At 36.3% G+C, this 26,472-nt stretch overlaps 1 protein-coding gene across 2 annotated transcripts in view; it reads left to right on the forward strand.

The window, feature by feature from the left end:
- LOC150092192 (disintegrin and metalloproteinase domain-containing protein 11-like) overlaps positions 1-26,472 on the forward strand; it is a 1,236,934-nt gene that overhangs the window by 453,345 nt on the left and 757,117 nt on the right. For both annotated transcript variants that reach the window (XM_090415260.1, XM_090415259.1), the window contains exon 18: positions 7,533-7,628. In XM_090415260.1, coding sequence (XP_090271386.1) covers positions 7,533-7,628 — 96 coding nt within the window. The remainder of the gene's footprint in view (positions 1-7,532; positions 7,629-26,472) is intronic.

Consider the following 26,472-nt stretch of genomic DNA (forward strand, 5'->3'; position numbering starts at 1 on the left):
CATTTGGTCCACTTAGAAACATGTTTAAAAGACTTTTCTGAAATGAGAACATCTGGTTTCATTCTTGTTTGATGTGGAAAAAGCTTGGAGATATGACATATTAAAAGACCTCTTTAATCTTGGTCTGAGGAGACACTTCTTTGTTTTTATTAAAAACTTTCTGCCCAGCCAAGTCTTCCAAGGGGGTGCAATATCCAGGAAAAGGAAAGTCACTAGAAGAGTGCCTCAGGGGTCTGTTTTAGGGCCATTACTATTTAACTTGTATATTAATGATATTGGCGAAGATTTGGATGGAGATATTCAGTTGTTTGCAGATGATGCAAAGTTGGGACAAACCATAAAGAGTAGTGAAGATGTTGTGGCCTTGCAAGAAGACTTGAATAAATTGAATGATTGGGCATGGAAATGGGGATGTGAGTTCAATGTTGCAAAATGTAAGGTTTTAAAATTTGGAGAACAAAGATGGGATGCAGAATTTATGCTTGGTGAGAATATATTGTTGGAAGTAGAGGAAATAAGAGATCTGGGGGTGATAGTGGATAAGGATCTAAAATTTAGGGGACACATCGCCAAAATTGTGAAGCCAACACAGAGACTTCTGGGAATGATGCAGAGGACACTGATGTGTAGAAGTAGGGAAATTCTTGTTCCATTGTATAAGGCTTTGATTAGGCCACACATGGACTATTGTGCCCAGATTTGGTCACCTGGTTTTCAGAAGGATGAAGAGATGTTGGAAAGGGTCCAAAGGCGACTGACTAAGGTAGTTTCTGACCTCTGGAATGTCAAGTATGAGGAAAGATTGAAAAGATGTAATTTGCAGAGTCTGGTGGAGAGAAGGAAGAGGGGAGATATGATAGAGACCTACAAGTTGGTAAGGGGTTGTTATAGGATCAGTGGTGGAGAAGTTCTACAGAGAATAGTGGGAGATCAGGGGAGAACCAGAGGTCATCCCTGGAAACTGTATAAAGAGGGTGTGAGTAGGGGAATGAGAGGCAGGTTTTTTTTCGTGCAGAGTTGTGAGTGATTGGAATGCCTTGCCTGAGAGTGTGGTGTCTGTAGGGAGTTTGAATGTGTTTAAGGCATGGTATGATGAGATGTGTGTGTGAGATAAAAGGACCTCCTAGATGAGTCTTTGACTCCATGAGGTCTTGTTTAATAATAATAATAATAATAAGACTGAGTGGGAGGCACATTATCTTAGCCATATCATGAAGAAGAAGGTGTTCCTCAAGGCTCTGTCTTAACTGTGAAACTCTTTGCTATCGATCATTTCACAATTTACTGTCACTCCTGATATATGATGCTAATTGAAAGACAACTTTAGCAAGCAGTTAATTGTGTCTCTTCATGGGCTCTTAGTAATGGGTTCAGGTTTACAGCCAAAAAAAAAGTATCTGTGTACACTTTTACTGAAAACATATTCTTCACTAAGATTATGATTTAAGAATAGGACAAAGTATTATTACAATAGAGCACCAGAGACCAAGTTCTTGGGACGCATTTTTGACAGAAAGCTTATATTCTTTATACACACATTTATCATCTTAGGAACAACAAATAAAAAGAATCTCCTTCGCACTTTGTCCTCTACAGAATAGGGTGCTGATCGATGTTCCTTGCTCTACCTTTGTCATGCACTTATACGTTTAAAGCTTTATTATGGGTTTCAAATCCATGGTTCATCAAGGCAGAATAGCCTTTGATGGTTGGATCCTACACGTCATCAAGTTACACAGATAGCTACTATTGCTTTTTGCACCAAACATTCAGAGTCTTTATTTTGAAGTAAATGAACTGGTTCTATCACTTAGATGGAAACGGTTGTCTCTTAACCTATGCCCTAAAAGTAAAGTCTCTTGCAGAGCATCCTACGTGAACTATCTTTTCTCTTCATTGGAAAGCTTGATATCACACATCAAATAATAATAAATTAAATGTAATCTACCCCTCATTCTTGAGAGGTAATGCCAAATGATGTAGCTATTATTCTTCACCATGCTTCTATCTCAAAAACACTATTGACATATATATATATATATATATATGTGTTGATATGTATACACACACATACATACAATATTTGAAAAGAAGTCAGCTGACACTCCTATCGGCAAGGTGCATCATGCCATGTAATGAGTCATGTATTCGTAGCTAGTATAAATTGGAGTGATATGTTGCTCACATGTAAGTGCAACTGTGTCTGGATAAAATGGCTATGATAAAGGAACTGATGGAGTTTGAACGAGGCATTGTGACAGGATGCCATGTTGTTGGCCTGTCTGTTTGGCAAATTGTTGAAAATTGGGTCAACCCAGGTCAACAATCAGTAATACCATACTGGGATAGAAGCACAGAGAGTCAACTGCAAGTGCTACACAGAGTGGACGAACCATCACACTCATCAAACGTGACTAGAGGGTCTACAAATGATAATATATAAAACCTACTATTCCTCAACCAACACATTGAATGCAAAATTCCTGACCTCGACTGGAATACAAATCTGCACTTTTGTTTAGATTTTGCACATTCAGAACTGAGGCCCACAACATGGATTTCCATGGTAGGACCCCAGTATTCAGGTCCCATACCTGAAGCAACATGTAGCATCATCTTCAGTGGTGTAAAGAGTGTGTACAGTGGGATGTGCAAGCTTGGCAAGTTGTGTTATGGTGTGATGAGTCATGCTATACCCTCTACCGAGCAGATGGACGGGTGTAGGTGTGTTGCATCCCTGGTAAAGTCTCTTACTAGAGTGTATAATCCCAACTATGAAATTCAGAGTTGGCAGTGTGATAGTATTTTCCTGTATTTCCTGATTTGGCCTTAGACCTCTGTTTGTGGTGCCATAGACACTGAACTCCAAGAGGCATATGAATATCCTGGACAATGCAATGCTTCTTACTTTCTGGCATTTCTGTGGAACTGACCATTGACTTTTTCAGCAAGACAACTATTATGACATTGTGTTATAAGACTACTGCTGCAACTGCATGGTTTGTGGACACAAACATCACCACATTCGACTGGCCTCTACAGAGCCCTGATCTCAATCCTGTTGAACATCTTGGGGATGAACTGGAGTGCCGGGTGAAGTCAAGGGGCGTCTGTCCCACAAGAGTCTAGGACCTCATTACGTGCCTACAGGAAGAATGGTCCAAAATTCCAATGATTGCTATTGTTCGCTTACCACAGAGCCCTGATTTCAACTATATTGAACATCTGTAGTGTTGGGTGAGGTCAAGGGACATCTTCCCCACAACATTCCAGGACCTTGTTACCTGCATACCTACAGGAAGAATGGTCAAAAATTCCCATTAATCTATTGTGCATTTGTGGAAAGTATGCCCTGTAGGATTGCTGCACTAATTGCAGTGAATGGAGGTTCTACATCTTATTAATGTGAGTGCCATGGCTGTCTGTTGATGTCTTTCCAAGCTATGTATTTGCCTTTTATTGGTCCTCTTGATAAAGGTTTCACTGGCCTGACAGCTGTGTATGTGTGTGTATATATATATATATATATATATATATATACCCCCCCACACACACACACTCAAAGTTTGACTAGACACACATTTGTATTCATATTTTTAATTAAATAATCTTTTGCTCAGTTCTTCTGCATCCTTTCATTCATATTTACTCTTGACTCATATACATCAAGTCATAATATATTTCTAAAAATAGTATCACATGTATAGAATAATAGAATTTATCAAGTCCTATATATTTCTTCTTTCTTACAAGAACATCAGTGAGGGGAGGGAAGATCCATGGACAACAATATTATTATTATTCTAAGACCCCATAGAATCACAGCTCATCATACCATGCCTTAAACACATTCAAATTCTCTGCAGGCACCATGCTCTCAGGCAATACATTCATTCCAATCATTGAGAACTCTTCATACAAAAAGCCTGCTTCTCACTCCCTTGCTCACACCCTCCTTATACAGCTTCCCAGGGTGACCTCTTGTTCTCACCCAATCTCCCACCAATTTATGAAAAACCTCTTCAACATTAATCCTGTCAAAATTATTCAACATTTCAGAAATCAGAAACTATTTTAATCAGTCGCCTCTGGACCCTCTCAAACATCTTTTCATCCTTTTGAAAACCAGGTGACCAAATCTGCACACAGTAGTCCATATATGTAGCTTAATCTGAGCCTTTTACAATGGAACCATAATCTCTTTGCTTCTACAGGTCAGTCTTGCACATCATTGGTAAAATTTGTTGTGTTTTCCTCACATTTTTGGCAATATGTCGTCTAAATTTTATATCCTTATCCACCATCATCCGACAATCTCTTATTTCCTCCACCTCCAACAATATATCCCCACCAAGAGTAAATTCTACATCCCATTGGTTTAGAAATTTTAAAATCTTATATTTTGCTTGAACTGTCATCCCCATCCCTGTGCCCATTCACTCAGTCTATTCAAGTCTTCTTCAAAGGCTACAATATCTGCTCTTCTTCTCATAGTTCATTCCAACTTTGCATCATCTTCAAACAACTGTATTATAAGACTCATATTAAACAAATATATCAATGTATTGTCAATTCCCTGGCACATTCCTTCAAAATACACAGTGATATATCATCAAGTCGCATCACCTTATTAACACTTTGCTTAATTTCTCATATATGTCTTCTTCACTCACAGTCAATCTCTGCCCCTCATCATTCACTGCTCTCAAGATGTCACATTCACAAGGATGAAAGACCTGTATGAACTGCTCATTAACTATCTTAACTATATCCTCCACAGCAGTCATTCTTATACCATTTTCTCTAATCAATGTCATCCTTCATAATCGTTCTTTTTTTTTCCTTTTTTTTTGGCTACATATTGAAAGAACTGCTTAGGATTTTTTTTTTTTTTTTGGCTTGATTACTAATTGATGCTCATACTGATCTTTTGCTACCCTTACCAACTGAGTCACCATCCTTGCCTATTCTTTGTATTATGCATAGAATTGATTATTTCCACTCCTCTTATGTTACCTCCATAATGCCTTTTTTCTCTGTATTGCATGCTTAATCTCTTCATTCATACAATGAATGAAGAGATTAAGCATTAATTTCAAACCTGCTTTATTTAACCTTCTGACCTTTGGAATACATTTAGACATTGCTTCTTGTAGATAGTTCTTGAATATCACCCAAGCAGCATTGATCTCCTTTCCACCTAACGACACCTGCAAGCTGAGTCCTGAGGTTCTCATAATTTCACCAGCCTTGTAGTTCCAAATATACTCTTTTCTCACAGAAGTCCTCACATGGTTGACCACCACCCAGGTGATTACTGCATGGTTGCTTTCATTCATATTCACCTGGAGGGAGATTTGACAGCTCATTTATAATAACATCCTCTGATGAGATGATGAAATTAAGGACCCTCAATCCTCATATGTCATCTGTTACATACTGTTTGAGGTAGTTGTCCCTCAAAAACTCAAGAAACTCATTTTCTTTACTTCCGGTTGCCATCTTTCTAATCTCTATTGCCACAATCAAATCAACTTTTTACTATTTGCTTGGCTAATTTGCTTATACCTTTCCTTGTCACTACTCTCCACAATACCAGGTCTATAGCAACATCAAATAAACATTTCATTCTATTCACCTAATCTCACAAAATACTGCCTCGAAATCCCTACTGCTATTTCCTCCCTTGCATCATAACTCCTTTTCTGTCATCAATAGTTTCCCTCACTTTTAATCCTTACTGTCTTCATAAAATGTAATAATAATAATAATAAAATATATCATACCCTTTGATCTCTATTCCTGTCAGGATGTCATCCTCATCCAGCCATGTCTCTCTTATTCCAACAATTTTTTGGTGAATGAAATCAATCAATGCAACTTTTTCCTTTCCTTTGTTTCTGATAGTTCTAGCAGTCGTATACAAACATAACAGCTCATTCTTACACATATAACAAGTTTCCTGGATACCACATATTGGTGATATTTGGGAAACTTCTTCATAACTTCAACTTCTTCATACCTTCCTCGAGCCATTTCTTTTTCTCCTTACTTATCTCAGCATCATCTTTTTCAAATCCAACTGTTTTCCCTACATCCCATGTCATCATCTTCCATTTTTATCTACACGTGCATTTATATCCTCTTGGAGGATCAACCTTTCTCATGCTGTGTTCCCCCTGTCCATCTTGAATCTACTCATTTCCTTGATTGTCTTGCACGCTTGTTCTCTCATTTGCTATACTTACACTACTCACTCCTTCATTCATAAGTATCACTTCAATCTCTGCTTCCTTACTCTCCTGCTCTTTCATATTACTTCTTACTTGCTCAGGTTTATTGTTTATTCTCTGCACTCATTATCTCCCTTTCAGAAGCAGTCTCTCTAAATGACTCACACCAGAACCATTCAAATGCATTCCATCATTCTTATGCCAATACATTTCAATTCTTCCTTCAATATCTTCTATAATTTCTTTCTCTTCACACATTTCCACTAAAATATCATTTATAATTCTTGCTCTTTGCCTCATCTCATTACTGTCATACCTGGGCAACACCCTGACTACCTTTCTATGACTCTATTATCTTTTATCCTTCTCAAAAACCTCTTGATATCCAATCTTACATTCTCCTTGTTCCCAGTCAAGTAATTTTTCCCTACTAACACCACCACCACCACCAACTTCTTTGCTCACTTACCCCCCTCATATCCAATCCCTGAATCACTCTATTTATTTTACCTCCCAGAAAACAAACCTTGTGCATCTTTTCTTTTATCACTCTTCTAATAATTGAATTGCTATACAATGTCATTCATGTGTCTTTCCTTATCTTTTGTGCCGATATCTCTTCCATATATATCTAAAATTCTCTTCATTTCATTCCACATCTACATCATCTCATGCCTTATCTTCAACAACTCAGTTTTCAAATCATTCATCCTTTTTTTGCTATCAATCACTCTCGCTTTTTTATCGTCAGTCACCCACCCACATTTGTTTACCATCAACCCCGCTCATCCCTTTACCATTAATTGCACTCTTTGTTTTGACATCATTTTTGCTCAATTTATTGTTAATTTCACTCTGTTTTTCAATGTCATTATTTCCCACATTCAAAACATATCAATTAATGTGTTTGCTCACTTGTCTTGATTGCAGGCATTAGTTAAAGAGGAAGGTAAACTATTGTGGTTCAAGAAATAATTATTCACTCACTTAATATAAGATAGGAACACTTGTAATCATTTTCAAAGTTGTTATGTTCTTCAACACATGCCATTTTAGTTCAGAATCAGTGAATTGAGTTCATGCTACTGACATCTCTTTTATATATACACATACATGCCTTCCAAGAATATGCATCCTACATCATTTGCATAATCTCTGTTTGGGATGTTCTTTACATTATATATGTTTCTAGGATATCCCAATACTTCCAACAACTGTGTGTGTATTAATAATTTGTAGCCATGTATAGAAAGGAAGACAAACTTTATTTATTCTTTTATTTTTATATGATTTATGTAGGAATGTTTACAAAATGATCCTTGCTGTGATCCAATAACTTGTAAATTAAGAGTTGAAGCAGAATGTTCAGCAGGTCCTTGTTGTGATAACTGTAAAGTAAGTTTAGCTCTTAGCACTCTTCACATTTTTATTGTGATTTTCTTCAATAAATAATTTACATGATATTTTTTAAAAAATATTATTATATATTATGTTTTATTATATTATATTATATTAGAATATCAGACATAGAGAAATGTTTTTGAGAAAAATTGGAGATAAAAATTAAAGCTAACAATTATGATGCATCTGTTCAGAGCATGGATTTGTCATACTACCAATGTTCCAACATAATGATGTTCATATATTCACATTCAGTGAAGACACAAGAAATAAAAAAATGTCTCATTGAGTTCAGTGTCAATAGCAATATCTCTACACTGGTTTGAGCTGAAAGAGTATACACAGAATTTAAAACAGAAAGTAAGTGATCAATATTTAATTTTGAGCTGAAAAAAACAGATACTGTATTGATTGGAAAAATTTACTTAAAAATATCAGAAAAAAAAAATGAAAGTTTGAAAACAAGAACAAAACTCTGAGGACTCATTGACAGACTCTGAAGAAAACATCCATTGATTCAGCCAGAGTGACATCTGATTAAGTTGTTTGCATGGATAGAAAAATTAGAACTTCATGATGGACATAGAAAATTAAAAGACATTCAAAGAAAAGAGAAAGCATATTGAAACTTCCTATCATGTAAGTTAGCTCTCTTAAGGAATCTAGAGTAAAATATAAGAAAGCAAAGAAATGGGTAAAATTGTCTAATGAAAAGTCATTGGAAGTTTTCAGAAAGAATACAGAAGATAAGTATCAGAAAGATGTCAAAATATTCTGAAGCCTATTGTATATTTTTCTCACTTTCCTGATGCTCAGAAATAGTGAAAAGAGTATTTAAAAAAAAATAGAGATGATAAACAAGTCAAGACAAGAAATCTGAAGATAATCAAGATGTCTGGAGTAATCATTTTGTAAGGTTACAAAATTAAGAATGAAATTTTGGACACATCATCATCAATTTCCTGATAGGTACTATAGGTGGTGTCATAGTAGCTTGAACATCCCTTAAGGGGTGTTAAGGCTACTATCACAACACAACACAACATGATTAAGTTTACATCATTATTAATCTCCATCCACAATTTTCCTCAAAATTAGTCTATTACTTTCAGCACTTCAATATTGTCATATCTAACATTTCATGTTTCCAAGGCACTTCTGATGAAATTAATCCAAGAAGCATTTGGTCGTCTTCTGATTCTTTTCCTGCCATCTTGGTATCTGACACCTGTTTTGCTAACCATTCTATTTAAGTGGCCATACCACCTCAGGTAATGCTCTGCTGACACATTGTTGAATGCTAACAGTGTCAACTTCCTTTCTTTATATCTTAATTTTTAATCACGCTACCGGTCAAGACGTTTATAGACGTCAAGGTTATTATGGATGCGAAATGTATATTAAAATTGTAATATCATTGATATTACATTGAAATATATGATGGATACGAAGCGTATTTGATCCATAATGGCTGATAAGGTAGTTAATATGATCGTGCCATTGATGTCATCAGTTCACTCACTTGATCTTTCTCTAAACCCTCGTATCTATGATCTTTAGTCTTTTATCAAGTACTTTATTTCTAACCCACCTCTCATTTGAACACTGCCTTGTATACTGTTAATTTGGTGTTGTGGCTAATTTCTCTGTTATTCCATGTAAATTTATTTAGCTGGTTACCCATCGTGTCGGCTTTACTTATTCTGTTGTCTATTTTCAGATTTAACTTGTCATCTTCACTAAAAACTGTACCTAAATGAATGAAATATTTTACTTGTTCTATAAGATCTACATTCAGAATGCAGTTGACATGTTCAATGTTTTTATGTTCAATGAAAATATGTGGGAATGAGATGATACTTCTTCAAAATTCTGCCAATAGGTTCTAAGATACCTGAAATATGAGGGATTGGAACCCTGCGGTCTGTTGAAGAAACCTGAGTGTTGGAACATAAGAGTCAATTATCTGCTGGATTTCATTACGGTTGTAACTTTAACCATTAAATTCTATTAACTTTTTTATAGTGAAATATCTGTTTCAAAAGTTGATAAAGGAAATGCTGTAGTTGTCATGGATAAGGCTACCTGTGAGAGAAAAGTAGCCTGCCTTTTGCAAGATACCTCCACCTATCAAGAAATCAATCATAACCCTACTAATTTGCAAATTAAACAATTAAATAAGTTACTTGACGAAGTTGTCATTTGGGATCAAAATACCATGAACAAGTCGCGCACTCATTTTAGAAGAACTCCTCGTTTATATGGCCTCCCAAAAATCCATAAAGAAGGTTATCCAGTAAGAACCATTGTGAATTGTATTGACTCTCCCACTTATCAAACGGCTAAATTTTTGTCACGTTCATTAACTGCCCATACACGACAATCCAGATCCTTCATCAAAAATTCGACACATTTTCTTGAACAAATCAAGGATGTTCAAATCAAAGAGTCTGAATTGCTAGTCAGTTTTGATATTGTTTCTCTCTTTTCTAATATTCCATTAGCTGACACTGTCAACTTACTATATGATGATTACCTCTGGATATTGCAAAGATTTTTGAATTTGTTATACATTCAGGATATTTCAGCTGGAAAAACAAGATCTACAAACAAGATGAAGGTACTGCCATGGGTAGCCTTCTGTCCTCACCTTTGGCAAACTATTTTTTGAACCATATGGAACACGCCTTGTTCTCATTCATTCATTCCCAACTCTTTATTTGGTTTCATTATGTTGATGATGTCTTTGCTATTTGGCAGCATACTTAACAAGAACTTACTACATTGCTACAACAGATCAATAGCCTTCACCCACACATTCAGTTCACCATGGAAAAAGAAAAGGATGGTAGTTTACCATTCTTGGACATCCTCCTTACATGCACATCCTCTGGTTCTTTATCAACCAGTGTCTATTGAAAACCTACCTTTACTGGCAGATACATTCATAAAAGTCTGCTCATTGTACCTCTCAAAAAATTGGTGTTATCAAGTCTTTAATTAATAGAGCACATAAAGTATGCTCCTCTCCCTCAAGTTTACAATAAGAACTTTTCACTATAAAAAAGTTAATATAATTTAATGGTTACAACCGTAATCAATTCCAGTAGATAATTGACTCTTATGTTCCAACATCTCAGGTTTCTTCAACAGACTGCAGGATTCCAGTCCCTTATATTTCAGGCATCTCAGACCCTATTGGCAGAATTTTGAGGAAGTATCATCTCATTCCCACATATTTTCCTGTCAACAAAATTTCTCACTCGTTGCCATCTACAAAAGACAAACTGTTACACCTTTATCGTTAGCTGGCATTTACCAGATACCGTGTGAATGTAATTTAACATCCTTTGGACAAACAGGCCGTTCTGTGAAAAAAAGAATGATGAAACATCAGTATTATATTGAATACATGAAACCTTAAAAAGTCCGACACAACATAGTATTGACACTAAACACAATATCAGTTGAATAAAGCTTGTCTTCTCCACAGATACAAGTTTAAATATGAACACCTTTTCAAAGAAAGTTGCAAAGACCTTTTACATCGGTCAAATTTGAATCAAAACAATTGTCTCTCTCTCTCTCCCAAAAGTTTGGGAGATTCTTATCTTATGTAACCATCAAAGAAATAGTTTTTAAGAATTATTTAATAATATTTTATTAATATTAATTTTCTGACACGCGGCAACAATTTTAATTGGTAATCCACCGACTGTTCTGTACTTTGTATTCCATTCCTTTTAACTGTTTGTTTTACACTGATGTACTGTTAATTTCAGTATGAAATATTTGTACCTTTATTTCATTAAAATCAATTACTGTGGTTATTGTGTTAAGTTATTTTTATAGTTATGCCACAGGTACCTTTAAAGACAATCTATATTCACTTTTTCACCAGATACATTTCATAACTAACTGATAAAAGGAACCAAAAACAATAAAAAAAACACCAACAAATCATCTACATCTAGACATAAGGCACTAAGGAATAACTCAACCACTTCATAAAACTTATCTGGTATATGTCTTGATGGATACTGACTGAAAGCAGCAAGAATGGGATATTACTAATTTGGATGATTTTGTACTTATGCTCAGCTTCATTTAGTATGTTTCAGCATGTCTCAAAATTGGTTGTTTCTTGTAATTCTTTACCTATTCCAATCTTCATAACAGCTGGTTAAAAACTAATACTGAAATGCCACCATCTGTTTCCTTTAAAAGACATGAGCCAACCTACAGTCTGTAGCTGGGAGGAATTTGAGAGAAATTTAATACATATGATTTTAGTGATAATTTATTTGCATAGGGTTAATAAAAGTCAATGCTGTCAAATGTATATAAAATTTTGAAAGAGGTAGACTTTCTGAAGGACCAAGCTTATATCGAAGTGCTCCAGGGGCTGCAGGTTGGGGACCACTGTGCTAACACCACATTAAACATCTCCAGTTACGGAGATATTCCTGTGATTTCAATCCGTAATCTTAACATCTCCCTTATTATTATTTGGTAACCTCCATGGAGTCAACAGACTCATTGTGGGAGGCTACCATCTCTGTTGAAATAAGCTTTGAAGTTATTTATACTATCTGCACTCTTGCAATGCATTCCACTCACTAATAGCGCTTCACATAAAAATTCTACTCCCTCCCTTCTTAATCACATCCCTACACAACTTCCAGAGATGGCCTCTCATCCTTCCCATCTTAATATCCACTCTTTTTATAATTTCTTCTATTCCTCCTATCTACCAACCTCTGTAATCCACATTCTATCAAACACTGTTCATAACCAACACTCCCGTCCTGATATCATTTTGAAAAATTATGAAGACAACTACCGTGCTATAGAGTAAAAAGAGAGCGAGTTCTGATTTTCAATTTCAATAGTAAATTGTACGTGTTCATGTTGTTTGTTCAGATGGCTAAGGAATGTGTTTAATGTTTGTCGACCGTGTGGCCAGATAACAAAAACATCGTCAATGTATCTAAGCCACACTGTAGGTTTTAGAGTAAAGGAATCAAGAACACTTTGCTCAAAAGCTTCCATATAACAGTTAGCAATTGGCAGGGATAATGATGAGCCCATGGCTGTACCTTCTTTTTGTAGATAAAATTTATTTTGCCACACAAAGTGACAGGAACATAGTACATGGACAAAGAATACTATAATGTCGGTTGGAAATTTGTTCTGTAGGAGAAGAATTGTGTCACTGATTGGGACATTTGTGAAAAGGGCAGAAACATCAAAACTATCTAATAAAATAACACTTTGCCGAGTGTTATGTTTTTAATTTTTTTAATAAAGTGTTGTGTGTTCTTTATATTTTTTTTAAACATATTCTTTATATGTTTTTTTTTTCTTTTAATATATATAGATGGCATTGGTGTAGTTGTGGTTCATTGTAGTTGGTGGATTGTGGGTGGTGGAGAGTTGTCGATGAGTCTTTGAACTCCCTGGAGGTGTTAAGTAATAATAATAATAATCATCATCATCAAATTCCTGCCATGTACCCTCAAGGGGTGTACAGGATATGACAGTACTACATGAAAAAATTACATCATTACTAACTTCCTATCTACAATTTTCCTCCAAATCAGTCTGTTACTTGTCAAGACTCCAACATTATCAGATCTTATATTTCTATCGTCTAAGGCACTTTGTATCGTATCAATCCACCTATATCTTGATCTTCCTCTGGGTCGTTTTCCTGCCAACCTGGCAGAGAATACTTGTTTTGCTAATCTTTCCTCTCCCATTCTATTTAAGTGACCATACCACCTGAGATTAGCTCTGCTAACGCATTCCTGGATGCTGACAATGTCAAGTTCTTTCCTAATATCCTCATTTTTAATATGATATTGCCATTGATGCCATCTGTTCATGCCTCTAATCTTTCTCAGGACTCTCATATCTGCGGTCTCTAGTCTTTGGTCAAGTGTTTTACTTCTGACCCAGCTCTCAGATCCATAAGTTAAAACTGGTTTGAACACTGTCTTGTATACAGCTAATTTAGTGTTCCAACTAATTTCTTTCTTATTCCACATGAATTTATTCAGTTGACTTCCCACAATACCAGCTTTGCTGATTCTGTTGTCTATTTCTATATTTAATTTACCATCTTCAGTAAAAATAGTGCCTAAGTAGCTGAAATGTTTTACTTGTTCCACAGGTTCTCCATTCACAACACAGTTGACATTTTCAATGATTCTGCCTATTTTCATTGTCTTTGTCTTTTTATTGCTGATCGTCATACCATATTCAATTTAGTCAGAGAATCTTGCAGACTTGTAGCGGATTTATTTAGAAGTATAACATCATCCGCATAAAGCGAAGAGCTGACATTAACATCTCCAATTTTGATATCAGGTTTAATACCACATTCCTTCATAATGTGATCCATATAGATAATGAATAACAGAGGGGATAATGTACATCCTTGTCTCACACCAGATTTAACATTAAACCATCTTCCTGTACTTCCTTCAATTCTAACTGCTGACTTACAACTCAAATAAAGACTAAGTATTGCTTGATATAATGCCCCATTGACACCATATAACTGCAGCGTATTCAATAGTTTCTCTCTTGGCACCTTGTCATATGCCTTTTCCATATCGACAAAACTTAAATACAGATCTTTGTTGTATTCCTATGCTTTCTCGACTATTTGTCGTAAAGTGAAGATCTTATCCTGACAGCCTCTATTTGCCTGAATCCAGCTTGTTCTTCACCAAACTTTTCTTCCACAATTCTTCTCAACCGTTTCTCAAGTATACTTGCATAGATCTTGCCAGGAACACTCAGTAGGGAAATACCTCTGTAATTCTCACATTCAGTTTTATTTCCCTTTTTATATATGGGTACTATGAGAGCTCTACTCCACTCATCGGGAATTCGTCCCTCTGTCCAGGCTTTCTGAACTATGCAGTGCAGCCACTGTAAGACTCTTATACCACCATACTTCAGCATTTCTGGTCGAATATCATCTACTCCTGCTGCCTTTCCACATTTCAAGCCTTTGATGGCTTTTTCTACTTCAATTATGGATATGTATTCCTGACTGCATGCCTGGTCAGTGTTTTTTATCACTGTTCTGTCATCACTGCTTGTTTCATTTAGCAGTTTTTCAAAGTAATTACTCCATACTTCAAGGATATCTTTTTCTCCTGTTTTCATGTCACCTTTATCATCTCTAACTCCTTTTACAGCACTCTTTCCTCCATTCCTAAGCTTCTTCAACAACCTCCAGAATATTTTGCCACCTTCTTGATATTTATTTTTTATATTCTTGCCAAAGTCCTCCCATGACTTTTGTTTAGCTAGTTTTACACACTGTTTAGCTTTCTTACATTTGTCTCTGTATTCTGTAAGAGTAAAAGCTGACTTATTTGCCATGAACTTTTGATATGCTTTCTTCTTTTCCTTCACTGCCTCTTTAACTTCCTGTGTCCACCAGGGAGTTCTGATTTTTTTATCCTTGCATACAACCTCACCACATGCCTCTCTGGCAGAATCAATCAATGTTTTCTTCAGAGTTTGCCACTGAATCTCCAACGTTTGATTCCTGTTCTCAAACTCTTTCATTTTCTTTTCAATAATCTTTCTGTATTTTAGTCTACAGTTCACATCTGAGAGCTGCTCAACTTTTATTCGCTTTAAAACTTTCTTACATGTTATTCTTTTCAATATGAAATTCAATTTTATCCTGCTCAAGACTAAATAGTGATCACTTCCAATTTCAAATCCTCTGTACACTCTGGTGTCCTGCACCAGGGAGAAAACATCCCTATCAACAATAACATAGTCAATGAGACTTTTCTTATTCCTAGCCTCTTCTCTCCATGTGAATTTGTGCACATTTTTATGTTGGAACATGGTGTTAGTAATAACCAGTCCATGTCCTGAGCAGAAATCCAACAGATATTTGCCATTATTATTAGCTTTGCTCTTTTCTCCAAATTTTCCCAAAATATTTTTGTATGTCTCACAATCATTTCCTACTCTGCTATTTAGATCCCCAACAAGGACCAACTTTTCCTTTTTCATTATGTCAGTTGCTTTTTCTAAAGCCTCAAAAAATTCCTCCACTTCTACCTTAGTAGAACCATCTGTGGGACCATAGGCACAAATAAGTCTCATTGTCCAGTTCCCCATTCTCATATTTGCCCACATTACTCTACTTGAGACTGACTGCCATTCAGGAAGATTAGCCTCGTATTTTGTGTTGAATACTATGGCTACCCCTTCTTTTCCTTGATTGTCATTGCCTGAATATAACATTTTGTATTTATTGCTCAGAAAGATCTCGCCAGTTTTGGTCTTTTTTGTTTCAGTCACCCCTATTATGTCGATCTGGTACTTATATCTTTGCATTTCTTTGCCATTCAGGCTTCTTACGTTGATAGTACCGATCTTTAACTCTGGTGATGTTGAGTTCGGGTTTGTTTTCAGATTTGTTCCAGTAGCTGACTTTTTGCTGTTCGCCCTGGTGTTTAACCGGGCGACGCCCCAGCCAGCATGAAATTTTGTCATGTCGTACCATCATTTTTTATTTTGGTTTAACCAATAAGAATACAATTTGGTCGGCTAAATCCCAAATTGCCAGCCCATCCTCGTTCGTTCAGTATCAAAGTAGATACCCAACAGGGTGCACCACGAGAAGGTGAGGATTGGACATTAGGTCAGAAGCCCTGGTCGGTTCTCCGCATTCCTTTAAAGGCTATGTGGAGGTCTTTTCTCAGTTATACAGCTTTGACCCTTAAGCACCCCAAGTAATAGTAATAATAATAATAAAATATATATATATAAACATGCTGCTCTCCAGCCCAACTCTTAGTTTTGTAACGTAATAGATAATAATAATAATAGGACTTTCATGTAGTAAAGGTTTTTTTTTTCCACCAGAGGTCAGGCCAATAATTGTAGTAATGGTTGATCAGTAACTTTAGCAAACCATGTAGATTGTAGTGCAGCTTGTTTCTCTGTATATATTGTGTATGCTCCAGATGATGATCTTGATATGAAGGTCGAAATGTCAAGTGTTGATTTATAATAAACTAAAGTTTTTACTCTATAACACGGTAGTTGTCTCCATAATTTTTCAAAATGTATTCTGATCACCGTGTAAGCATGAAAGAAAACAATCACTTTGGTTTTTCATCTTTTGAGATGCTCTCTAGTGTTTCTGCATCACAATGAAAACTAGATGACTAAAGCTGAGCACAATAGTCCATATGTGGATTATTTGCTCAGTTGTGCCTCTATATAAGAACAATGTCTTATTGAGGCTCCACCACCTCCTTATCCCTACATGTCAATGTACTTTTTATCATAGCAGCAATATGACATGCAGTCATTGCACATATGATGTGCCCTCAGAACTTCAGTCCATTGTCTGCCATCACTCCAAGATCATGAATCTCATCCACTTCCTGAAGTACTGTTAGACCAATACAGTATGTAGCCTTATATCTCAATCCCAAAGTGTAACATCTCACATTTACTAACATTACTACTGCAACTCCACTCATTTATCCAAGCTAAAAGTCTATTGAAATCTTCCTGCATAGAATTAACATCAGCACTACTCCTGATAATTCTACCTAAGTTTGCATCATCAGCAAACATTTGAAGATCCCCATTCAATCCACAAGAAATATCATTAACAAATAAGTTAAACAGTAGGGGTCCAAGAACAGAACCCTGAATCACACCACTGGTCACTTTCATTTTCTGAGACACAGATTCATTATACACAATTTGCTAGTATCATTCAGAGAGCCAATCTCTGATTCATCTAGCCACTATGCTATCCATTCCTATCCTCTGTAGCTTGTACACCAACTTATCATGTAGTAATCTATTGAATGCTTTTCCAAAATCCAAGAATATCGCTGTATATGATTCTCCCTTATCCAACATATTCATCACCTTATCACAAAATATAAGCAAATTGCTAAAACAAGACATACCCTTCGAAAAACAATGCTGACCATCATAGAGAATCTTATGTTCATCAATCCAATCTTGTATTCTATTCTTAACCAATTTTTCAACACTTTGATCACAACTGCAGACACACAGACTGGTCTATAATAGGAAACTTCTGTTCTCAAACCATGCTTGTGGATAGGTATTATTTTGACTTCTTTCCATGCCTTAGGAACTTTACCCACTGCAAGACTGTCATTAAATAACCAGGACATGGGCATGGCTAACTCTTTTGCATATTCTTTAAAAATAAGTGATGATATGCCATCCATTTCCACAGACTTATTAACATAAGAATGACTTCGGAAGGATAACCTTAGTGGGTGCTGATGGTATTGAGGTGACAAAATCAGATGTAATAGTCGAGTTACTGAGTGATCACTTCTCAAAAGTCTATCACCCAAGTGAGGATATCTCTATACCTATAGCAATACCTAATGTGAGAATTGAAGCTAAAGAATCAGAGGTATTAAATATATTGCGAAACTTAAATGCAAACACTGCGGTAGGCTTAGATGGAATATCAGCTCGGGTGTTGCGTGAATGTGCAAATGAATTGTCAACCCCTCTTACCTGAATATTTAATTTAAGTTTGAACTCTGGTATGGTCCCTAGGGAGTGGAAGTTAGGCAAAGTGGTTCCTTTGCATAAGGGTGGCTCTAAAACTGCAGTATTGAATTACAGACCAATCACCATCTCAGGAGTAGTGGTAAAAGTATTGGAAAAGTTGGTTAAAGACAAAATTCAAGAATGGGTGGATCAGGATATGATACTCTATAGAGGCCAACATGGTTTTGTTAAAGGTAGATCCTGCCTTAGCATTCTATTAACTATCCATAACAGTATATCATCAGAGTTGGACAAAGGAACTGGCTACACAGTGGTACTTCTGGATTTTGCTAAGGCTTTTGACAGGATACCCCATAGAACACTGTTACGCAAATTGGAGCAGATGGGAATGGATATTAAATTGGTGATATGGATAGGAGAATGGCTCAGGGAGAGATACCATAAGGTGGTGTATGGAGGAGCCGAGTCCAGGATGAGGCAGGTGACCAGTGGTGTGCCTCAGGGCTCTGTGCTTGGGCCAATGTTGTTTAATTTGTATATAAATGATATAGGAAACAGCTTAAAGGGAGATATTCAGTTGTTTGCTGATGATGCAAAGTTGTGTAGTGCAATAAAAAATCAAGCTGATGTTGAAAGTTTGCAGGAGGATTTAAATAAGCTGGTAAAATGGGCAAAAGAAAATGGATGTCAGTTCAATGTGGAAAAGTGTAAAGTCTTGCATTTTGGGATTAAAAGATTACCAGCTGTGTACTACATAGATGGAAAGGTACTCCAAGAGATTGATGAGGCTAGGGACTTAGGGGTATTGGTAGATAAGGAGATGAAGTTCAGAGGACACATTGCTAAGGTGTCCAAGATTGCACATAGGATTACTTGGTTGTTGAGGAACACACTGACATCCAGAGATAAAGAGGTTATTATTCCCCTTTATAAAGCATTGATACTTCCACATTTGGATTACTGTGCTCAGGTCTGGTCACCTGGATTCCTTGGAGATGAGGAGGCTGTGGAGAGGGTTCAGAGAAGAGTGACCAAGTTGGTGAGTGATATAAAAAATGCTCCCTACATTGATAGATTGAGAGCTTGTGGATTGCAGAGATTGGTTGATAGGCGAAGAAGAGGGGATATGATAGAAACATTCAAATTACTAAAAGGTTTTTATAGGATTGATGCAGGGGAAATGTTTCAGCTGTGTGATAGTGATGGAAGAACAAGGGGTCATCTCTGGAAATTAAAGAAGAGTGTGGTTAACAAAGGTGTCAGAACAAGGTTTTTTGCCTGGAGGGTGGTGAATGAGTGGAATTCATTGCCTGACTTTGTTGTGAGCTCTTCATCTGTAAATGAATTCAAGAAGAGATATGACAGATATTGTTTTGCTAGTTTGGGTCTCCCGCGATGAGTCTACTGACTCCATGGAGATACCCGTAATAATAATAATAATAATAATAATAATAATAATAATAATCTAACCCAAGCAACACTTGATATACCTCAGATTCTTTCACCTTTAATTCTCCTAATTCTTACTTCCTTTCAACATGTGCACAGCATCATTCACACCACTAAGATATACACTGATGAAGTGTTTGTTAAATAATTCCACTATATCATTTGATATGGTTTCTCTTCTACCATAACTATCCACCAGCATCTACCTACCATAATTATTTTTCTTCTTGCTTGCCGCATAGCAGAAATAATCCCTTGGATTAGCTTTGACTTGACTGCCCAATATCCTCTCATATTCTACAGTACTTTTTCTTTTCTAACCATGCTTTTCACTTTTCTGGTCTGCACTTTATATTTTTCATGCATCTGTTCACAGCAAACTCTCTTCTACTTCCTCCATAACAACTTCTTTTGTAACACTGCTTTATTTCACCATTCATCTCCATTTCACTCCTACTTTGTTTATTCACTTAAATTTTGGTATGCAGTTATGCATTGGTTGTGTTAGATATTGTCTTATCATTTCATACTGTCAACATCTTTTCTACAATTCAACAACACAATGTGTTGATGAATTGATGTTTACTAGTTGACTACAAGCTTCTTTATTACAAGTTCCACAAATAGACCTTCTTGATAACTACTTTCTCCTGTTTGATTACCTTCCAAATCAATACCTCTTGATCACTTTCAACAAGAGATGCAGAATTGATACCTTATTCACAACCATGTCCTGTGAGGATAACACCAAATCTAACACCGATAAAACTTATGTTGCTTCTATCACATGCTGCTTTAAATAGTTATCCCACAAATACAAATTCACTCTCCTTTTTACTATACGCTAACTCTTCTTTCCAGTCCACATTCCTACAATTACTGCCAGCCTGGTTGGCCAAGTGGTTAGCGTATCTGCTCTCCAGCCAAAAGATTCCTGGGTTCGAATCCTGCCGTGGGAATGAATGTTTGTGATTCTGTGTGTAATACTAGTGGTGGTGGGTGGTAGATGGCATTGATTTAGTTGGTGGATTGGTGGTGGAGACAGAGAGTTGTAGAGTAGGTGCCCTCCCTCGATGAGTCTTTGGACTCCCTGGAGGTGTCACGAATAACATTATAATAATAATAATAAATCTCCCATTAGGATCATCTTCCTTTTACTTGCCCAACTAATTTTCTAAACATTTCACAATCAATACTCTCCACATTCCCTGGCCTCTAACAGCATTCTATTAGATATACTATTCTATTTATCTCAACTTCACACCAAACAGCTTTAAAATCTTCACACGTACTACTATTTTACACTTCGACTCTTGAAAAGCACAATTCTTCTGCTACCATTAACAATACTCTCCCCTCCTCTGAACTTCTTTCGAATTCATTCCATTCACAAATTGAAGACACTCTCTCTCTCTCTCTCTCTCTCTCTCTCTCTCTGACACAGTTCAGCCATTTTGTCATTCAGTATCTTTGCTCTCCTTCTCAGTTGACATCTGGGCAACACACTAACCACTTTCCCAAAGACATTATTATTATTCTTTTCCTGTAATAATTTCTTCATATTTCTTTCCACATTCTTTGTCGCAATATTTAAGTCATTTGTGCTCACCACTCCCACTAATTCTAATGTCTGTTCCTTCCTTCCTTCCTTCCTATGCAAAGCATTTGATATTCGTTTTTTTGTACCACCTGTGAAACATGTCTTGTGCACTTTATCCTTTATCACACCTTTAATAATTGAGTTACCGTATAAATCAATCCTATCATCTTTAGATATTTGCTTCTTCTTATTAACTACCTTGCCATTTACACCAGTTATGCTCTTCTTAAAATGTTCAATTTCCTCCTCCATATATTTAACTTGACTCTTCATTTTCATTAACTCTTGCCTAAGTTTTTCCACATCACTTTTATTATTGCCATTGCAAGCACTCCCATCCATTTCCTGATTATTCCTGGTAATGCCATTCTCTTTTTTTTTGGAACGTTCTAACCTTTCATCACACTTCTCACACACTCTAATACATTCCTTTTTATCATTTGATTTAATACTCCATAAATCTTGGACATTTTTGTACACACACATGAAACAATTGTCACATCTTATCCACTGCAAAAAGTCCAGGGAAAAACTTGATCTCCGAATTGAAGCAGTATAGTTTTTCCACTCCGTTGAAACCTCACCAAATATGTAGAATTGTGCTAAACCAGTATATCAAAGTTGTCATTAACCCACTAGAATATTGTAGGTCTGATATTAGTAATAATAAACAAGCACTGATATATCATCATACTCTACAGCCTTGTTAACTTTAGGAATGCTCAGTATCCCATATACCTCCTGTTTATTCACACAGTTTCCTCCTCCTCCTCATTTCACTCAAGCTCTATCTGATTTTACATTACTGAGGGTGAGAAATACCTTTATGAATTGCTAATTGAATTTCAACCATTCTGCTGCAGTTAACATTACCATTTTCACCAACCAGTATCCTTCCATAATCATGCTTTCTTCTGCCTAGATATAACATTGAAAGACTCGCTATGATTTTTTAATTATCCTCATTAGCTGACTGCTGCTCATGCTGTAATTTTACAACACTGTTAACCCTTTTTTCTTATAAGCGCCTCCGTAGTGCAATTGGAAGAACGACGGTACTTTATGCCCTTCGATTGGAAAAGGCCTAAGTTTTCGATTCTCGTCATGACGGGAGGAATCTTTATATGGACTTTTTCAATCGAAGGTGAGTTAGCTGATCTCATATGGAGCTAGCAGGGTTTTTTCTCCCAGAAACTCAGGTTTTTCATCCCACATACATACAAATTGGCCCTTCAGAACACATGCAATTTACAGACAAAAAATACTAGCTGTGGTGGTGGTGGGCAGTAGATGGCGCTGATGTTGATTGTTAGTAGAGGTTTGGTGTAGTGGTGGAGACGGAGAGTTGTACAATAGGTGTCCTCCTGTGATGTGTCTTCAGACTCCTTGGAGGTGTCACAAATAATAATAATATAAACCAAAATCAACACTCGACATTTGAACCTTCATATCAAGGTCATCTTCAGCGGCATATTAACTATATACAGAGAAACAAGCTGTACTCCAATCTACATGGTTTGCTAAAGTTACTGACCAACCGTTACAACAATTATTGGCCTGACCTCTGGTGATAAAAAAAAAAAAAAAACATTTACTACATTAAATACTAGAGTCCTATTATTATTATTATCTATTGGTTACAAAATTACATTGGGCTGGAGAGCAACATGTTTATATATATATATATATATATATATATATATATATATATATATTAAAAACATGATTATACATATAAATTTCAACCAATTTGTATGGAATAGTTTCCAATACCAGCTGAAGGTTGCCTAAAGTAATAAAGTATGCTAGATACTAGGTATTAAGTAGACTGAATATGTACCATCCAGATTCTTGGAATTTTCATCATACCATTATTGTTGATATTAGGGGGGGTTAATCAGAATTTTGCAGGCTTCTTTAAATTTTCTTTCATACCAGGTTTTTGTATGGTGTAAAGAGCGGGTACTTGTCCAATTAATTTGGTGTAGAGTGTTGATCTGAGAGGCCTCCTTCACCAAAATTGTTGTATTTAATGTGTTCTTTTGTGTTCTTTTTTCCTTATGGGGATTGTAAGTCCAGTTTCACCAATATAAGGTAAGTTACAGGTGTAGTAGATGCAATAAACTCCAGGATGTGCCAATGGGAGGAGAGGATCCTTAGAGGAGTTAAATATGTTTTTTTTAATTTTTGCAGGTGGTTAAAAGACGGCATTGAGATTATAATGGTGTAGGATTCTGTTGATTTTTTCTGATAACCCTTTAATGTATGGGATGGCTATGGTTATTCTTTTTTGATGAGGTTTTATGAAGAACTTTATTAATAGTATTTTTGTTATAGCCATTATTTATAAATGTGTTACTAATAATTTTTAATTCTTGTTAAAGAGCTTGCTGATTAGAGCAAATTGTTGTAGCTCTGTTTTTAAGGGTGTTAATGACTCCATACTTTTGTGATGGGTGGTGGTATAATTTAGCATGTATGTATTGACCAGTATGAGTTGGCTTGCAGTAGACTGTGAAGGATAGACTGCCTGAAGGAAGACTTGTGGCCAGGGTATATAGGAACTGGAGCGAGTTCTGATTTTCAATTTTGATAGTAAATTGTATGCGTTCATGTTGTTTGTTCAGGTGGCTAAGGAACGTGTCTAATGTTTGTTGCCCATGTGGCCAGATAACGAAAACATTGTCAACGTATCTAAGCCACACTGCAGGTTTTAGAGTGAAGGAATCAAGAGCACTTTGCTCACAAGCTTCCATATAAAAGTTAGCAATTGGGGGGATAGTGATGAGCCCATGGCCATACCTTCTTTTTGTAGCTAAAATTTATTTTGCCACACGAAATAACCGGAACGTAGTACGTGGACAAAGAGGGCCCTAATGTTGGGTGGAAATTTGTTCTGTAGGAGAAGAATTGTGTTATTGATTGCGACAGTTGTGAAGAGGGCAGAAACGTCAAAACTGACTAATAATTCATCTTTACCGAGTGTTATGTTGAAAGTTTATTTTTCACTTGGTTAGACTATAATAAATTTAGTTTAATCCTTTATCCAAGTGTGAGCAAATGAAGTTTGCACCTGAAAGTATCTTCAGGACTGGGGTCAGGTAGTACAACACCGAGCAGCTCATAGCAAAGGTGGACCAAGCTGACATCACTCCTATCTCAGTATCTCTCATAATGCAAAACATATCTCCTTGCAGATATGTATAATGTTATGCATTAAGAGAAGGGCCACTACCCAGACTAGCTTCGACCTTTATTGAGGTCTCTTCAGTGGGAGCCAGGCCCAGATGTGGAGATACCAGGCAGAAGCAATAGTGAGGTCATCTTTACTTATAGGAGTTGCCAAAAGGTGTGCCACCTTTTTATTTAATTTCTCTGGATTTAGAGAAAGATGTTGAAAGTTTATTTTTCACTTGGTTAGACTATACTAAATTTAGTTTAATCCTTTATCCAAGTGTGAGCAAACAGAGTTTGCGCCTGAAAGTATTTTCAGTACTGGGGTGATGTTAGCTTGGTTTACCTTTGCTACGAGTTGCTCGGTGTTGTACTACCTAACAACAACAAAGGACTTTCAGGCGCAAACTTTGTTTGCTCACACTTGGATAAAGGATTAAACTAAATTTATTATAATCTAACCAAGTGAAAAATAAACTTTCAACATCTTTCTCTAAATCCAGAATAATTTAATAAAAAGGTAAAGATGACCTCGCTATTGCTTCTGCCTGGTATCTCCACATCTGGGCCTGTCTCCCACTGAAGAGACCTCAATAAAGGTCGAAGCTAGTCTGGGTAGGCCCTTCCCTTAATGCATAACATTATACATATCCGCAAGGAGATGTGTTTTGCATTATGGGAGATACTGAGATAGGAGTGATGTTAGCTTGGTCTACCTTTGCTACGAGCTGCTCGGTGTTGTACTACCTGACCCCAGTCCTGATGATACTTTCAGGTGCAAACTATGTTTACTTACACTTGGATAAAGGATTAAATTAAATTAATTAGTGTTATGTTTTTAATTTTGTTTATAAAGTGTTGTGTGTTCTTTATATAGGAGGGGGAATGACCTACAACTCCTTGAGGGTTGATGCTATTTTCTTGGCTAGGTGATAATTAGGGCTATCTATTCCTTCAACTACTGGCCGAAGTGGCACATTTTGTTTTGTTTGGGTACTTTACGAATACCATATATTCTGGGAGAATGGACGTAATGCAATGTAAGTTTTTTAACCGTGTTCCAAGAATCTGGATGGCACATATTCAGCCTACTTAATACTTAGTATGTAGCATACTTTAGGACTTTAAGCAACCTTCAGCTAGTATTGGAAACTATTCCATACCAGTTGGTTGAAATTTATATGTATAATCATGTTTTTAATATATATATATAAAAACATGTTGCTCTCCAGCCCAATGTAATTTTGTAACCAATATATAATAATAGGACTCTAGCTTTGATGTAGTAAAGGTTTTTTTTTTTTTTTTCACCAGAGGTCAGGCCAATAATTTTTGGAAAGGTTGATCAGTAACTTTAGCAAACAATGTAGATTGGAGTGCAGCTTGTTTCTCTGTATATAGCGCATATGCTTCAGAAGATGAACTTGATATATAGGTCAAAACATCGAGTGTTGAGTTTGGTTTATATTAAACTAAAGTTTTACTCAAACACTGTAATTGTCTCCATAATTTTCCAAAATGTATTCTGATCACCGTGTAAGCCTAAAAGAAAGGATTCTCATCATCCATGGAGATGATACCCACAAGTGTTGCAATCAGTACGGTAAGCTAAAGATACGCATTTCTAGAGAAGAGACTAAGAAAATTTGTAAGGGAAACTTGGAGAAAAACAAGTTTGGTTCAGGTCAAATAGAGGTTGTCTTAATCCAATTTTCACTTGAAGACAAATGGTTGAGAAATCACGGAAATATAATAATGATCTATATTTTAGTTTTGTAGATCTGAAAAGGCATGTGCCAAAGTGCCGTGAGAAAAGTTGTTCAGAAAGCTACAACTGTATAGTGGAATAGGCTATATTTGCAGGATTGATCAGAGTTAGTATTGAAGATAATCTCCTTTATGTCAACACCTGATAACAACCTCTGCCTAGCTTATATGTCTCAGTCATACCCCCCATCCTCCTATTCACCAGGATTTGCAATTTACATTCTTTCAATCTGTCCTCGTACTCCATATTCCAAAAACCACTACCATCCCTGTAAATCTTCT

Source organism: Typopeltis vanoorti, unplaced genomic scaffold (genome assembly GCF_054136105.1).
Source record: "Typopeltis vanoorti isolate ZY-2024b unplaced genomic scaffold, IOZ_Tvanoo_1.0 HiC_scaffold_24, whole genome shotgun sequence".
Lineage (NCBI taxonomy): Eukaryota > Metazoa > Arthropoda > Arachnida > Uropygi > Thelyphonidae > Typopeltis > Typopeltis vanoorti.